The sequence below is a fragment of the Mustela nivalis genome (assembly GCF_964662115.1).
Source record: "Mustela nivalis genome assembly, chromosome: 3".
In the NCBI taxonomy this organism is placed as follows: Eukaryota; Metazoa; Chordata; class Mammalia; order Carnivora; family Mustelidae; genus Mustela; species Mustela nivalis.
In genome coordinates this window covers 119,498,372-119,516,023 of record NC_139022.1, presented here as the reverse complement: position 1 = coordinate 119,516,023, position 17,652 = coordinate 119,498,372, and the positions used below count along the sequence as shown (strand labels likewise).

At 36.8% G+C, this 17,652-nt stretch overlaps 1 protein-coding gene across 5 annotated transcripts in view; it reads left to right on the top strand.

Moving 5' to 3' along the window:
• CREBRF (CREB3 regulatory factor) overlaps positions 1 to 17,652 on the top strand; it is a 56,088-nt gene that overhangs the window by 24,924 nt on the left and 13,512 nt on the right. For all 5 annotated transcript variants that reach the window (XM_082726095.1, XM_082726091.1, XM_082726092.1 and 2 more), the window contains 5 exons: positions 281 to 1,367; positions 6,974 to 7,168; positions 8,821 to 9,010; positions 10,462 to 10,535; positions 16,265 to 16,387. In XM_082726095.1, coding sequence (XP_082582221.1) covers positions 281 to 1,367; positions 6,974 to 7,168; positions 8,821 to 9,010; positions 10,462 to 10,535; positions 16,265 to 16,387 — 1,669 coding nt within the window. The remainder of the gene's footprint in view (positions 1 to 280; positions 1,368 to 6,973; positions 7,169 to 8,820; positions 9,011 to 10,461; positions 10,536 to 16,264; positions 16,388 to 17,652) is intronic.

The window sequence follows — 17,652 nt, the reverse complement described above, 5'->3', positions numbered from 1 at the left end:
ACGTAAACCTTTTTCAGAAAGAGTGTTTGTAGTAAAGTTCAAGAGTCCTTGATATTTAGACCAGACATAAGCCTCCCGAGGGGCATATTTTCCCTTTGTTTTCCTTGCCCAAGAAAATGATATTATATGGACTGGTAAAGTGACATGTAAAGAGCCTTTATCTTAAAACAGACCAGAGGTTAAATACTGACTTGTCATTTTGGTACATGGATGTGAGGATGGAGGTGAATACTTCTTTCCTAAAATATGGTGTGTGATTTTTTTTTTTAACTTTTCTCAGGATAGAGAGATGAACTATCAACAGAATCCTAGAGACAGCTTCCTTTCTTTGGAGGATTGCAAAGACATTGAAAATCTGGAGTCTTTCACAGATGTCCTGGATAATGAGGGCGCTTTAACCTCAAACTGGGAACAGTGGGATACGTACTGTGAAGACTTAACAAAGTACACCAAGCTAACCAGCTGTGACATCTGGGGAACAAAAGAAGTGGATTACTTGGGTCTTGATGACTTTTCTAGCCCTTACCAAGATGAAGAGGTCATAAGTAAAACTCCAACTTTGGCCCAGCTTAATAGCGAGGACTCTCAGTCTGTTTCTGATTCCCTTTATTACCCTGATTCACTTTTCAGTGTCAAACAGAATCCCTTGCCCTCTTCATTCCCTAGTAAAAAGATCTCAAGCAGAGCAGCTGCCCCTGTGTGTTCTTCTAAAACTCTTCAGGCTGAGGTCCCTTTGTCAGACTGTGTCCAAAAAGCAAGTAAACCCACTTCAAGCACACAGATCATGGTGAAGACCAACGTGTATCATAATGAAAAGGTGAACTTTCATGTTGAATGTAAAGACTATGTAAAAAAGGCAAAGGTAAAGATCAACCCAGTGCAGCAGAGTCGGCCCTTGTTGAGCCAGATTCACGCAGACGCAGCAAAGGAGAACACCTGCTACTGTGGTGCAGTAGCAAAGCGACCAGAGAAGAAAGGGGTGGAGCCTCTTCAGGGTCACATCACTCCAGCTTTGCCTTTTAAAGAAACCCAGGAACTGTTACTCAGTCCCCTGTCCCAGGAGGGTCCTGGGTCAATTGCAGCAGGAGAGAGTAGCAGCCTTTCTGCCAGCACATTGGTCTCAGATTCATCCCAGAAAAAAGAAGAGCACAATTACTCCCTTTTTGTCTCTGACAATTTGGGTGAACAGCCAACCAAATGCAGTCCTGAAGAAGATGAGGAAGACGAGGATGATGTTGATGATGAGGACCATGATGAAGGATTTGGTAGTGAGCACGAACTTTCTGAAAATGAGGAGGAGGAGGAGGAGGAAGAGGATTATGAAGATGACAAAGATGATGATATTAGTGACACTTTCTCTGAGCCAGGTATGGTAATGCTTGGAGGCTTACCAAACTGACCTTTCTCCTGTCTTGAGATACAGATGTTTTCTTTGCCTTAGTTTGGGGATTAAATGACTTACTATCTTGGCTCAAATAAGTAATTGCTTTTTTTCTATTCAGGCAACTCTAAAATAATCACTTTTGCTCATATAGTGATTCATAGGCTGATTCTTTGAGGGCTTCTTCTTAATTTATGTTAAGAGACTAATTTGTTACTCTCTGAGCAGCTGTGCAAAGATGCCAAGAATTGATTGATTTAAAAATATTTCTATTTATATACATGTCTCTCTATTATAGTTGAGGCAAGTTAAGAGTGCCCCAGTGGTAAACCAAGTGATAGTGCTTTATATTACTCATGCTTACAACCAACAAGACCTACTTCATGCATAATGTAAAAAAAAGAGCTTTTTGTGTCTGTCCCATCTTTCATTCACAGTTTTTTTTCCATTTAAGAAAAATACATGCTTTAATTTAATGAACATGAAGGATACTCTGCTTTTTTTTTTTTAATATACACAGCACATATAAATAAAAGGGAGGAAGAAAATGAAACCTGTGGGAATTGATTTGCTTCATTCAGCATTTACATGCTTGGGCTGTTGCCACTGTTGGCTTGTGCAGTATTTATGAAAATGGTATTGCCAAGTGGCACACAGTTTAAAATGCACAAAGAAGTGAAGATCTTCAAATTTAAGCAAAAGTTGTTTTCTTCAAAAATAGTGTTGATGCTGTAACTTGTATATTTAAAAAACCAAGTTATTTTTAAAACCTTAGAAATTGCAAGAGAGCTCTTTTGTTATAATTGCTGGAATTTCTGGCAGTATAAAGATTGGTATTTAATTTTCAGAAAGGTTTTTAAGCCATAGTAGATATATGGTATACCTGGCAAAGCACTATTATTGCTAGAAAAAAGACTTTGCTTTAGTGAAATCTTTCTGTTACACAAATGCTTAGATTTGTGTATTTGATACAACCAAATTTGACTCGGGTGGAGTTTCAAGTAAGGAAAAAGTACTTTAATCCAGAGGAAAAGGGCTTATGCCTTTTTTGGGTTTACTTTAGAACTCTGCATAGTCTAGATAGGACAATTATTTTTTCTACTTAGCAGGAAGGTTTTTCCTCTCAACAACTTAATAAAGTTTGCTTTGAGGGGCACTTGGCTGGCTCAGTCATTAGAACATGTGATTCTTGATCTCAGGGTTGTGAGTTCAAGCCCCACATTGGGTGTAGAGATTACTTAAAAAAAAAAATCTTTAAAAAAATCTGCTTTGAGGTGTTTCAGGAAAAGTTGTCTTTGTAGCTAGTGGTAAGTTATATAGCTTCCTCCCATGGTAAGCCCAGAGTGCTGTCTATGAGTCGTCTTCAAGGTCTGACCCATCAGCCCTATCGCTTTGAGTTCCATATTTAGGATCAGGGTAGGAGGGTAGGGGAAGGGTGAGACAAAGGGAAGATGGGTAATAACTAAGGGAAATGGAAAATGTGGAGAAGGAGTGGTTTGTCCCGGTAGATGCTTAAAGAAACATGTAAGTCAGAGGGAGTCAGTAAATCCTGCCATCACCAAGCACTATGCTGTCTACCCCACTTCTGGTTGTAGTTTTGCTCTTATCTTGTAGAGTGTTTTTACCTGGATAAGTGTGTTGAGAGATGACTAGGTCTGTGAAGAGAGATCACTTAGTAAGTTGACCCTCATTTGCATTTTGTCAACCTTTTAACTTTCATGGGTGGGAGAGGAGAACCAGTGTTATAGCTGGTGTTGTCCTGTCATGCCACATTCCCTTGCCTTGTCTTCTATAGAAGAATCCTGTTGTGTGAGCTTGTTGGTGGTAACCAGCACTACTTTGAAACAGAAATGCATTGGCTGGGTAAAACTCTCTTCTTGACTCTGTTTAACAATGCTGAATGTTTGGATGGCATTTAATTCACTCCCTTCCAGTTGACTTGAAGTAAAGCCTCTTTGGTTAGTATTACTTGGACAGTTTTCACAAATGTTAATGAATGACATGATTTAACCACAAAATCAACACAATTTTGTGGTATTATTTGGGCTCTATTCATATTTGCTAATGAAAATTTCCCTTTTTCTTAGAAGAAAGAGCTAAAAAAGTGGCTTCAGGAATGCAGAAGTGAATTATTGGTGGAAAGCAGGAAGAAATTCTTTGAAGCAGAAAAGTGAGGATAGTTATGGTTTCTTCAGAGTGCTAGTTTTAGAGTGGGTTGATTGGTTTAATTTGCAGCAGTTTACAAAGGCCCTTTTGTGATGACTAGCTCCCTTGATGCTGTTTCTTGGCAGTTGGCTACAACAGTGCCTGAGCCTACAAAGCTCCAGGAAAGGTGTAAAATGGAGTTTCAGTACCTCCTCTGGCCTTGCTCCAAAGTTTTAATAGAGCCTATTCTGTCACAGGCTATGACTGTTTGGGGTCATTGGGATTACGTGGTGTAATACTAAGAATTGGGCTCCCAGAATGAAAGTTTATTTTCTAATCTGTACTAAACATTTTCAAGATTGACTTTACCAATAGTCTGCACTAACCAAAGATGTATGGTTAGAATTTGACACAGTAAATGTAGCCTTTTTGACTTACATTTGATAATCATGTTAGATAAGCCCAATAGGAGCTAGACTTCTTGATGCATGGGACTTGAGTCAGTTCTAGCTCTGCCAAATCACTTAAAGCCTCCATGAGCATGTTTCTTTTTTTAAATGGGGTTAATGATACCTTTTTTACTGCGCTGTCAGAAGTCTCAAAGTATCTGTAAGTGAAATATATAAGTATATTAAATGAAAAGTAATGTTTTGCCCAAAGACCAGGCCACCTGAGGAGGGTTGCTAAATTGGGGAGAATATCAAAACAGTTATCAGAGGGATGGGATGCCTGAGGAAGCTGTATGTGAAAATGTTTCCTTTATGCTTTGGGTCAGGGTAGATTTAAATATGGAATACTAGCTCTTCTATTTTTTTACTGAAGTATAATTGACTTACAGTATTCTCTTAGTTTCAGGTGTGCATCTTAATGACTGTGCATCATAATTACAACATGATCCCCATGATAAGTCTAGTTACTGTCTGCCACCATACAGAGGGTTGGGTTTGTTTTTTTTTTACTTATTTTTTTAAGTTTTTATTTTTAGTTAAGTATGATTGGTATATAATATTAGTTTCAGTGTATAATATAGTGATTCAATATTTATGTACATTACAAAATGATCTCTACATTAAGTCTAGTTACTAACTGTTGCCGTACAAAATTATTACATTATTGACTATTTCCCAAGTTGTACTTTATATCCCATGACTGATTGGCTTTATAACTGGAAATTTATACCTCTTAATCCCCTTTACCTATTTTCCTCCTCCTTATCTTGTATATGGTTTGTTTGTTGTATTGTGGATCTGTTTCTGTTTTGGTTTGGTTATTTTGTTTTTGTGGAACACCAGTTCTTGACATTGGTAGGAAGTTGGAAGTGTTTTTGTTGGTCTATCTGCTTGTGTTGAGGTGTTCCCAGCCATACTGGGTTAATTCTCTGAGCCAGTAGTTTCTTTAAGCCAGTAAGTTTTTCTTGGCCTGGTGGAGCCAGGTATTTGGAAAATGCCATTTCTGGTGGCACCGTGTGGCCCTTGCATCTTTCCAAAAGCTAGGTTGATCTCTGGAACAAGATGAAATCCTTAATTTGAAGTGTAGCATTGGCACAAATAAATAGGCCAAAGTCATTGTTTTATGTATCTAACACAAGTTCTAAAAATCAGACTTCTAGAAATGATGGTGTGACTTGTTCATCATTTCTTCATAAGAAACTAGAGTTCACTGTCACACTCCTTGCCATGTTGTTTTAAACTACCACATGTGCACTTTAATGCTGTTAATATCAGCAGTTCTACAGAGTTCTCTTGATTGTTGCCTTTGAAGTCAATTCTGGTCTCCAAATTGATTCTTTTTAATTTTTATTTTATTTTTTTTTAAGATTTTATTTATTTATTTGACAGAGAGAGATCACAGTAGGAGAGAGGAAGGGAAGAGATCACACAGAGAGAGAGGAAGGGAAGCAGGCCCCCTGCTGAGCAGAGAGCCCAATGTGGGACTCGATCCCAGGACCCTGAGATCATGACCTGAGCCGAAGGCAGCGGCTTAACCCACTGAGCCACCCAGGCGCCCCTGATTCTTTTTTAAAAGGTTATGTTTATTGAAGTATAGGAAGTATAAATATGAAATTCGCCCTTCTCTAAGTGTACACTACTGTGAGTTTTGAAAAGTGCTTGTACTGCTGGTAACCACTACCACCATCAAGATACAGAAGAGTTTCATCACCCACCCCCCAAATTTCCCTTGTGTTCCTTTATTTATTATTTTTAAAAGGTTTTATTTATTTATTTGACAGAGCAAACAAGCAAGAGCACAAGCAGGGGAAGCAGCAGGCAGAGGGAGAAGCAGGCTCCCCCTTGAGCAGGGCCCTGGGATCATGACCTGACCTGAAGGCAGACACTTAACCGACTCCCACCCAGGCGCCCCTGCCTTGTATTTTTTTAGAGTCAGCCCCTCCCTCCACTCCCAACTCCTGGCCCACCGCTTTCTAGTTTTGCCTGTAGTTTTGGCTTTTCCAGAATGTCATACAAATGGAGCTATATTTCTGCAGATATTATCACTTTTTTAGTGTCAGTTCCAGAGAAGTCATGTTTTTAGGAGACAAAGTGGTCATTCTGCTTTGTCAGTGCTACCCAAGTTTTCCTGTCCACCTTAGTGTTATATACATCCTACATGGGGTCCATCTCCACTCCTCCATGTACTTAGCAGTAATGACGTGGCGTACACTAAGATGAGCATTCTCTGAGGGTATTTTAGATTTGTAAGTCATCCTGCGTGAGGTCTGACCAACAGTTCTAGCAGCTCAAAATTAAGTTTTTTCTGAAACTCTCCCTTAGTAAGGAAAATAACTTCTTTAAAAAAAAAAGTGAAGTAGATGCATATTGCTTCCAGTAAAATATTAAACTAGGCATATGTGTTTTTATTTGCGAGTCTGTGAGAACACTCTCACTTTTGTACTTTTACAAAAGGGGTAGGGTGGGAGGTAGGCAGAAAACCTATTCTATGGACAGGTTACTGCCTCACAAAGCTCTGATAGGATACAATCACAGAAATGCACACACTTGTCTGTCTGGGAATGTTTTGGATGCATAAATTTTAGACGGAAGGCATTTTAAATCATAGTGTAGGGTCTTAGTACCATGATCTAATGGTGCATTTGACATTCCTAGAGCTATATTTCATTATTCTCTCAGTGAGTGCCTATTTAAAGATATTTTAAAAAGATTTCCTACACTAACGCATACGAACCAGAGAGAACTATAAGGAGGATAAACATATAGTTACCTATGATTATTAGTCTCTGAATATTTTATGAGTTAGAGATCTCCATATTAAAAGTTATTTTATAGACCTGGTCTGTTACCTTTGATATGCCAATGATGTTTTCAGATGAAAGGAAATATATCAGGTGACAAATGGAAGAGATCTTTTTATTTGCCTTGATTGCTTTATTGAAATTTATGGGCCTTAAAAATTGGGGATGGGGGGGGCTTTCCTTTTTTTTTTTTTAAGGCTATGAAAATGATTCTGTGGAAGACTTAAAGGAGATGACTTCAATATCCTCTCGGAAGAGAGGTAAAAGAAGGTACTTCTGGGAGTATAGTGAGCAGCTCACCCCATCACAGCAAGAGAGGATGCTAAGGCCATCTGAATGGAACCGAGACACCTTGCCAAGTAATATGTACCAGAAAAATGGCTTACATCATGGTAAGAGGGAATTGTGGTCAGACATTTCGTGTCACTAATACAGAAATCATAAACCATAATGTTTCCTTTCCATATACCTACATACTCAGCCCTTACTAGTGAAGTGGAGAGGGGAACAGGAGAGCTGCTGTATTAGCTATCTCTGCAGAGATACTCACAAATAGCATTTACTGGTAGTGAGAGCCATCACCTAAACAGGAAGGAAGCTCTGCAGAAATGATTTCTGGTCACTTCCTATTCTACTTACCCTGCCCGGGAAGGGACCAGGAGACTGCTGATTGAGTCCTGACCTGCCACAGTTGCAATAGACCAAAAGGGTTGGGGAGAAAGGGAATGGGCTCCAGCATCTTTCTCTTCCGTTCTTGTCCAGTCTCCAGGCTGAAATGTAAATAGGGAGATTGGAATCAATGGTGGTGGGAAGAAAAGAGGAAGCAGAGGAAAGGTAACAATTGTAGAGAAAAGAAATGGAGGGCACCTGGGTGGCTCAGTGGGTTAAGCCGCTGCCTTCAGCTCAGGTCATGATCTCAGGGTCCTGGGATCGAGTCCCGCATCAGGCTCTCTGCTCAGCAGGGAGCCTGCTTCCTCCTCTCTCTCTCTCTGCCTGCCTCTCTGCCTACTTGTGATCTCTCTCTGTCAAATAAAAAAGAAAAAAGAAAAGAAAAGAAATGGAGAGAGAAGAGTTGAATGGTAGGAGTTGGGAGAAGCTTATATAATCTTAGGCAAAGTTTACCTCGGAAGATGTAATTAAGTAGAATTTCTTCTTTTATTTTGTATGATCCAAAATCTGTACCAAAAGGGCAGAGAGCACTAGTAAGTTTGGCACTCAATGAACAGTTTTAGTAATCTCTCATGCTACAGATGTAAGTTGCTAAGCAATTTTGTTTTGACACAGGAATTATATCAGAAGTATTTTTGTGCCTCATATTCCCTCTCCACTGGCACTCAGTCTGTACTCTACTGTTCTTAGTGAATAGACCTAGCTTTGGCCTTCACATTAGTTTTCTGCGAGAAATGAAAAGACAGGTCCAGTAAATGGTAGGCAGCACATGGCCAGTACGAGGAAAATTGTTTGGTATATTGTAGTTCAGAAGGCCAGGCCATCTCTGTTGCCTTCAGTGATAGGGCAAGACCCCCAAATTTTCTCTAATGTTATTTATCAAACTAACCAAGGAAGAGCTTTCACAAAAGGCAGTACTTACTTGTTGGCCTTTTGAGTCCAGCACCAGAGTATATGTCTGGGAAATTTTCAGTCGCAGCATCAAAACATCTTGGTTTGAGTAAAATCTGTTTCTTTTCTGGGTGTATGTTCTACCCTTGCCCTGATTTTTGGATGCAGTGAACTTGCACTCCAATCCCGAGGTTTATGATGCTTATTACCACTATGCATGTAATTAAGATTCTGTCATACCAGGGCTAGAAACTTTAGGGTGGAGAAGGACTTGGCAGGGACTGGAGCTGTGCCATACTTCCCCAATTTCTTGGAGGCACAGGTGGGAAGGAGAGAAGGCTAGCTCTTTTAGCATATCATGCTGAGACTTCTGAAACATGCCAGGACTTGACGGAAGGGTGATGTCGTTTTAATATATGGCTGTAGAATATATCTTTGGTGAAATAAAATGATCTAATTTAAACTTCTTTTAAACCATCTGTAGGGAAGTATGCAGTAAAGAAGTCACGGAGAACTGACGTAGAAGACCTGACTCCAAATCCTAAAAAACTACTCCAGATAGGCAATGAACTACGGAAACTGAATAAGGTGATTAGTGATCTGACTCCCGTCAGTGAGCTACCCTTAACAGCCCGGCCAAGGTCAAGGAAGGAAAAAAATAAGCTGGCTTCCAGGTAAATGCTAATCATGTTCACCTGTGTAAATAAAGCCTTGGTGGTGAGGTTTTAGACTTTCAGTGAGCTTTTATTAGATGATTGTCAACCATTTATTCAGAAATATGCTTTTATAAATATTATAATGAGAATATTGTAATTTTTCCTTTGAAAATAAAAGATGGTATTTATGCTTTGTTATGCTTCATAAAACCAAAAGATGGTGTTCTGCTTTTAAAGGGGAGAGGTGAATGGACTCAAGTGCATTGTATTATAAAAATGTAAAAATTTATCATAGTTTTACTTTTTCTTTGTTTTATGATAAGTCATTTTTTTAATTGGGGTATGATTTACTTGAAGTAAAATGTATGCCTTTTAATGTACACTTCTTTGGGGTTTTTAAAAAAGATTTACTTAGAGAGTGAGTGCCAGTAGGGGAGGGGCAGTGGGAGAGGGAGAGAGAGAATCCCAAGCAAACTCCGAGTTGAGCATTGGAGTCCAGTATGAGGCCTGATCTCACAACCTTGAAATTACGACCTAAGCGAAAACCAAGAGTCTGTTGCTTAACCAACTGAGCCACCCAGGCTTGTCTATGGTACACTTCTTTGGGTTTTGACAAACGTATCCAATCATATACACACCACCACAATCACCAGTAATCATCCTTTAAAAAAATTTCCTCATGCCTCCTTGTAAAGGAAACTCCTTCTGTCACCCCTAATCCCTCCAACCACTGATCTGTTTTCTGTCCCCAGAGTTTTGCCTTTTCTAGAGTGTCATATAGATGGAATCCTATGATACGTAGCCTTTTGACTCTGGCTTCTTTGATTTAATATGATGCATTTGAGATTCATGTTTATCCATGTTGTTGAGTAATAGTTTGTTACTTTTTATTGCTGAATAGTATTCCTTTTGGTGGATATACTACAGTGTGTCCATTCACCAGTTGAAGGATATTGGGCCAGCTTCCACTTTTTGCCAATTATGAATAAAGCTACCAGAAACATTCATTTACAGGTGTTTGTGTGAACATAAGTTTGCATTTCTCTTGGGTAAATACCCAAGAGCATATGTTTAACTTTATAAGAAATTGCCAAAATAGCTATTTCTGAAGTAATAATGTAAAATTTTTGAAAAATCACTGTTTTTCAAAGTAGCAGCATGCGGTATTTTATATCCCAATTAGCAACATGTGATGGTTCCACTTACTTTACATTCTCTTGGTATTGTCAGTTTTTGTTGTTTATTTTAGTGTATTTGTCATTATTTTTGGACGTGTGCTAAAATTTTCAAAAATCATTTGGATTAATGATTATATTGTGTGTTTTTTGGAAACTGAGTTCCTTGATATAAACATCAGTAGGCAGTGATTTTTGGTTGTTATTAGAAAATGTTTGACAGCAGCAAAAAGAAGTATATTCTGAATGTTCACTTAAAAAAAGAAGTGAACTAATTGCTCCTTCCTTTCACAGGGCTTGTCGATTAAAGAAAAAAGCCCAGTATGAAGCTAATAAAGTGAAATTATGGGGCCTCAACACAGAATATGGTAAACCTAAACTTTTAAGAATTTGATTAATCTCCTATTACTTTGCCAACCATTCTCTTTTTCTTTGGTTTTGTTATTTGCCTTCTCTGTATCCTGCCAAGTTTTAGGCCAGCCTCCTTTTTGTTCATTCATTCAGTAAGCTACATACTCACTCTTATTCATTCATGTTCTCCTTTTAATGAGTGTCTGTATCTGTGGCCCCCCATGCCAGATCTCCTCTCTCTCCTGAAGAGCTTCTCTGCTTGTGACCACAATAATCTCCTACTTCATTTTACAATTATGTTGCTGTGTTAGCCAATTTTAGTGACTAGTGTTTATTTTAATCTCTGAGTGGATAATTTAGATGTGTATTTTACAAATTTGACTGCTCATTAGAATCATCTGTTACATGCTAAAGTACAGATTTCTAGGCTTCTCCCCAGATCCAGTGAATTGGAATCTGTGCAAGTAGAACTCAAGAGTCCATATTTTTAACACTATCCCCATATTACACTTGGGCAACTATCTTAGCACTTATTTGGTAACTGTTGGTTTAGCTCGGTACCACCCAGTCTATCACAACATGGCACATGTAATGTAAAAATTATCATCACTGAGGTATCTTGGAATTTATCAGAGTAGGCTGCTCATGGGAAGGGAGGCCCCTGTGGGCTGAGAGAATTAGCATCTCAAACCCCTGGAACCCTTTTACTGTACACTAGAGGTTTGGAAAGCTCTGGTTTTGATCTTCTGTACTAAGAACCACCTTTTCTTTCCTCCTCGCTCTCTTACTACTCCTTAAGCCTGGTGTCATAAGAGTTCATATGTTCTTTTGCCTCTAAAATTGTCTTATTCACTGTATAGCTCTTGTATCTGAAAGTGGATAAGTGGTAAAATGGTAAGTTACTATTTGTTTCCAGAGACTTTCTGAAGTCCAGCGTGACATCTGGCACATAGGTGCTCAGTAAACTTTGTGCAGTTTTCTTAATTTGTATCTTGATTATCTCGTTTCCATTTGTGAGGGCAGAAAGAGAATTTCCTATTGTGAAGTTTACAACTTGTGAAATGAGCTGATGGTTTTATATATTAATGGCCACTCAGGAACTTTAATCAGGTAAATGCAAGGTAAAACAATAGTTGGTTTGTGGCAAGGAAATCTACCCATTTTCCTATTATTCTTTCTTGCTGTTGAAGCATTCTGACCTTGAGCTCTGTGAGTATATATACACATATATACACATAATGATTACAATATCATATGCATTCATATTCTCTTTTAGAACCAGATGACTTGGGCTCCAGGGCGATGTTGTGGGCCATTGGGAGCCTTCTGGATTTGTGTTTCCTTGGACAGTTGTAGGCATCTGTATGTGTTTTGTTCAGTTAAGGTATTTATCCATAATTATGTATATATGTATATCCATAATTATTTTTAGTCAGATATTTTTGCATTTGTCTGCTAATGCACAGTCCCTCACACATGCTTTGGTCTGTGATGTAAATATATTCTGGGTTAGGGAACACCTGGGAAGTTGGTAATGTCCAGAAGTATGTGTACTTCTGGATGTGTTGTTCTATCTCAAATTGAGTTATGGTAGCTGTCTTAAATTTTTCTTGTTTCTAAAGCTGACTTAAAGCATCTTATATTTTCACGTAGGAAAAGGCCTGTCTTTAAAAGGTACCATTTTCTTCTCAATTAGCATGAAGGAGGACGGACTCTTATCATTCATTTATTTCTCTTCCACTTCTTTCTTACTAGCTTCTCTTCTCCAGTTTCTGGGAAAGAACAGCCAGCCTTAACTATTGTTTTAGAAGTCATTTCAAAACCTTTGAGATGCTCTTGTGCAGTTTGCCATGTGTAGTTTGAAAAATCTTCCTAGAGTTTCTGGTACATTTCTCAAGAGAATGGTGTCCTCGATTCCTTGAAATATCTGTCAGATGGCCTGTTACTGTTTTGTGGAACACTTATTATCCACTACCCGCCTATTAACCCAATAGTTTCTGGAATTTGTAACTCACAGGTCAGTGACATTTGAAAAAGAATTTGGAACTTGATAACTATAGGGTTGTGAACTTTGTATTTTGCCAGGTGAAGACATTAAAAAGAACATCATCTACAACTACTATGATTTCATACAAGGAAGGATGTTTTAGCACTAAAAAATTGAGACAAATAATCTCAGAATGAAATAAACTTTATGAAAAATTTACTCTATTATCCTTATCCTTTTTATTTATTTATATTCTGAAGGTCTTAGTTACTCTGCATTATATGTTTTGTACTGCATAAAATTAAGCACAACATGATACCCTGCCTTTCTAACCCTTTTATTTTAGGATTAAAGAGTTTGTATCCCTTAAGATGTTAAAATGGAATTTACCTGGCATTTAGAGGGTGAAGGATTAACAGTATGTAAACACAGGAGTTAATGCATTCATCATCATTTATGCTAAAGATTAAGTGCCCAAGTAAATATAAAAGACCACACTGAGAAGGGACATCCCTAAGACATCCCCAATTGGAAAATGAACTAAGTCATGGAAAACTGGGGTAACACAAGAGCTACCAAAGAGCAAAAATTTTTAATTCTGATGAACTCCAGTTTGCCAGGCTTTCCTTTTATATTTCATAGTTTTAGTGTTCTTAAAAACTTTGCCAACTCCAAAATGCAAATACTATTTTGTATGTTTTCTCCCAGAGTTCATATAGTTTTAGGTTTTACATTTAGGTTTATGATCCATTTTAGGTTAATTTTTATTTATGGTATGGGTTGAGAATTGATGTTCATTTTTTTCCCATATGACTATCCAGTTGATCAAACACCATTCATTAAAAAGATCTTCCTTTTCCTGTTCAGTTGTTTTTTCACCTTTGTCAAATCAGTTGACCCTAAACATATGAGTCTACTTCTGGACTCTGTGTTCTGTTCCACTGATCATTTGTATACCTTTATGTGGGTACAAACTGTTTTGATTACTGTAGTTTTATAGTAAATCTTAAGTCAGGTAAGTATAAGTTCTTGTTAGTCCTACAATTTTGTTTTTTCAGAGTTGCATTGGCTATGCTAGGTCATTTACATGACCATATACATTTTGGAATCACTTTTTACAAAAAAGCTTACTGAAATTTAGATCAATTTGGAGAGAATTACCATTTCAACAAAATGTAGTCTTCTAATCCATGAACTTGGCATTTCTTTACATTTGTTAATTCGCCTTTAATTTCTCTGTGCCTTGTTTTATAGTTTTCAGTGTTAGAATGCTTAACATCTTTTGTTAGATCTATTCCTGGGCGTTTTATTATTTTTTTTGGTGCGCTGTAATTGGAATTATTTTTGAAATTTTATTTTTAAACTTTGCTGCTAATATATAAAATGGATTTTTACATATTATTATCGTATCCCATTATCTTGCTAAATTTGTTTATTAGTTCCTGTGGTAGGTGTATAGATGCCCTGGATTTTCTGTTTAAGCAGTCATCATCTGCAAATAGGGATGGCTTTATTTCTTTTCTTTTTTTTTTTTTTTTTTTTTTTTTTTTTTTTTTTTTTAAGATTTTATTTATTTATTTGACAGGCAGAGATCACAAGGAGGCAGAGAGGCAGGCATAGAGAGAGAGAGGGAGGCAGGCTCCCTGCTGAGCAGAGAGCCCGATGCGGGACTCGATCCCAGGACCCTGAGATCATGACCTGAGCCGAAGGCAGCGGCTTAACCCACTGAGCCACCCAGGCGCCCCTTTATTTCTTTTCTGATACTAATGCCTTTGCAAACAAGGCAATTACCATGTCCATTCAATGTCCTAGATATTACAGTAAGGCAAGAAAAATAAGTAAGTCTTGGGTGTGGGGTATCTTTCACCTTAAAGTATGATGTTGGCAGTAGGCTTTTTTGTAAGATGAGATGCCGTCTATCACTTTAAGTTCTCCCCCTTTTTTTTTGTAGTTTCATTTATCACAAATGGATGTTGAGTATTGTCATATGGTCTTTTTTGCATCTGTTGGAGCAGTCATGTTCTCCTTTATTCGGGTAATAGAGCACATATTTACCTCTTAATATGGTAAATTACATTAACTGATTTTTTTTTTTTTAAAGATTTATTTATTTATTTATTTGACAGGCAGAGATCACAAGTAGGCAGAGAGGCAGGCAGAGAGAGAGAGAGAGAGAGGTGGAAGCAGGCTCCCTGCCGAGCAGAGAGCCCAACACGGGGCTCAATCCCAGGATCCTGGGATCACGACCTGAGCCGGAGGCAGAGGCTTTAACACACTGAGCCACCCAGGCGCCCCACATTAACTGATTTTTTAATATTAAACCAACCTTGCATTCTTGGTATAAACTCTACTTGGTTGTGATATATTGTCCTTTTTATATTAGAATCTATTGAAAATATTCTATAAGATTCTGTTCTAAAACATTAAGTTGGATTTTGTGTTAATATTTTGTTAAGGATTTGTGTATCTGTATTCAAGAGGGATATTGGTCTGTGATTTTCTTTTTTTTGTAATGTTTTTATCCGGTTTTAGTATTTGGGCTATTTAGACCTTACAGAGTGAATTGAGCCATGATCTTTCCTCTCTTTTTTGAAAAGTTTAATAAGATCAGTTTTATTCTTCATGTATATTTGATACAATTTTCTATTAAAACCCTTCTTTTAGAAATATTTTTGGATAATTTAATTCCCTTACTTGAAATAAGCTGTTCATATTTTTCATTTCTTCTTGTGTCAGTTTTTTAAGTTGCATATTCTTTCTTTTTTTTTTTTTAGCAATAATACTTTAATGGTAATTATTAACAATTCAGGACATCATGTTTACTGTGAAAGACTTGCCTTCAAAGGACAAAAACTAGAAAATTGGAACTTAAAATTTCCAGCTTATGTGGGTGGTTTTTTTTTTTTTTTTTTAGAACTAACCTTGTTTTCTCTTTTTTTAATTTTTTTTAATTTTTATTTTTTTTTAAATAAACATATAATATATTTTTATCCCCAGGGTTCACAGCACTTAAGTTGCATTTTCAAGGAATGTGACCATTTTTACCAAGTTGTTTAATTTGTTGACATAGCATTTTCTTATTATCTTTTCAATAGCTCTAGATTCTTAAGTGATAACTCCTTTTTCATTCCAGATATAGGTGATCAATCTATTTAGCTAGGGATGGGGGGTGGGAGCGAATATCAATTTTGTTGCTCTTTTTAGGGAACCACTTTTGGCTTTGTTAACTTTCTCTGTTGTATGTTTCTGCTGTTTTATTGATTTCTGCTCTTTATGATTTACCTCTTTCTATTGACTTTTGGTTAACTCTCTTCTTAAACTGGGGATACTTTTTAAAGTTTTGTCTTTGGAGGACTTGAAGGACTTCATTTGATTTATTTAGTAAATATTTACTAATATCCTGTGATTCAATATATAGGCACTATTATAGTTCTTAAAGCCATGAAGACAATTAAGTTGCTTACAGGATAGTAGACATTGATACATGTCTACAGTGTGTGTCATCAAAACCGGCACATCATTTGAAATTTGTTTCTTTGGATAAAAAAAAAAGCTTATAACTGAACTCTACATCTAAAACTAGTGATGTGTACTATATGCTGGCTAATTGAATTTAAATTTTAAAAAAGCTTATAACCATCACTACTTAATATTTTCTTACAAGTTTTCCATTTTTAACTGAATAACTGTTATTACACAATAAAAAGAAAATTCTTCCATATTAGTGGCATGTTCCAAGTGTCTTGTTCTGTCTTCCAGATAATTTATTATTTGTAATCAACTCCATCAAGCAAGAGATTGTAAACCGAGTACAAAATCCAAGAGAAGAGAGAGGACCCAACATGGGGCAGAAGCTTGAAATGCTCATTAAGGATACTCTTGGTAAGAATATTGGATGAATTCCTAACAGTAACATGTGGAGTAAGGTACATGATTTAAGGAGATATTAAACATTCTTTTAAGGAAAAACTCAAATGTTCTTAATTGTAGTTACTCTTCTTTACAAGTTGTTTTATCTTTTGAGATTTTGCATTCATAAACATGTATTGCTGGTTACCCCAATTTGTTATTTAGACTTCATCACTGCACTGTTTTAATACTTAGGAAAAATGAACTTCTAGCACCTTTAACCTTTTATGGGAAAAATAAAGATCCCTGAGCTGTCAAGCCTGCAATTTATATTTTGGTAGAGATTCTTACCTATATGTTTTACTCAGTAATACAGTTCACAGGGTTCTAATAAACTTAATTATCTGTTTTTTCCCTGAATAGGTTATATAATATGAGGAGGAACAGAGGCAGAGTACTATCTGATAGGGAGGGGAGAGGTAGATAATACAGGAGAATTCCAGAGGTGCAAGAGCTTAAGAGCAGATTACCTTACAGATGAGTAGCATCCCAAGGACGTTGTAGCATAATACAATCCATGAAAACCCTGAAGCATCATAAAATTGGCTCAGCTGTTTTATGTATTTTTTTTTAGCAATATGTATTGTAGGATTGTCTTTGAAAACTGGTTCTTATGTAGTCATTGTGTAGAGTGGCAAACTTTAGTTACCTGAGAATTTTCTTCATTTTCCCCAGTATGCTGTGTATTGAATCAGATCACTTAAAGGAATTAGAGCTTACTTTTTAATAATTATTTAGTTTCTTACCTGAATTTTAGAGTAATGAACACTATAAATTGTTCTATTTTTTAAAAAATTATAAATATATTGGAATTTTTTTTTAACATTTCTGTTAGGACAATTTTTCTTAATTTCCAGTTACTATAAATTCATTCATCAAAGTTTCTCCAATGCCTACATATGCCAGGTGTTGGGGAATACAGGGATGAATAATAGAGATTTGATCACTACTCTTAGGAAGCTTGTAGTCTAAAAATGGAAGACAAAGAATAAATGGGAAAAAATAACGGATTGTGGCAATTGCTGTGAAGAAATAAAGATGTTTAGATGGAGTAGAGTGAGCAATAGTAGTTTATTTCTGTTAACAGAGAACCTCTTCTCACGGCTACCAAGATGATTGAATTTTCTTTAATAAAAAATAAATACACATTGAATGCTTCTATGCACTTCTTAGTAGGTTTCTCATGTCTTTGCAGTTACTAGTTTAGCATTGTGTTCATACTGCATATGAAATATTCT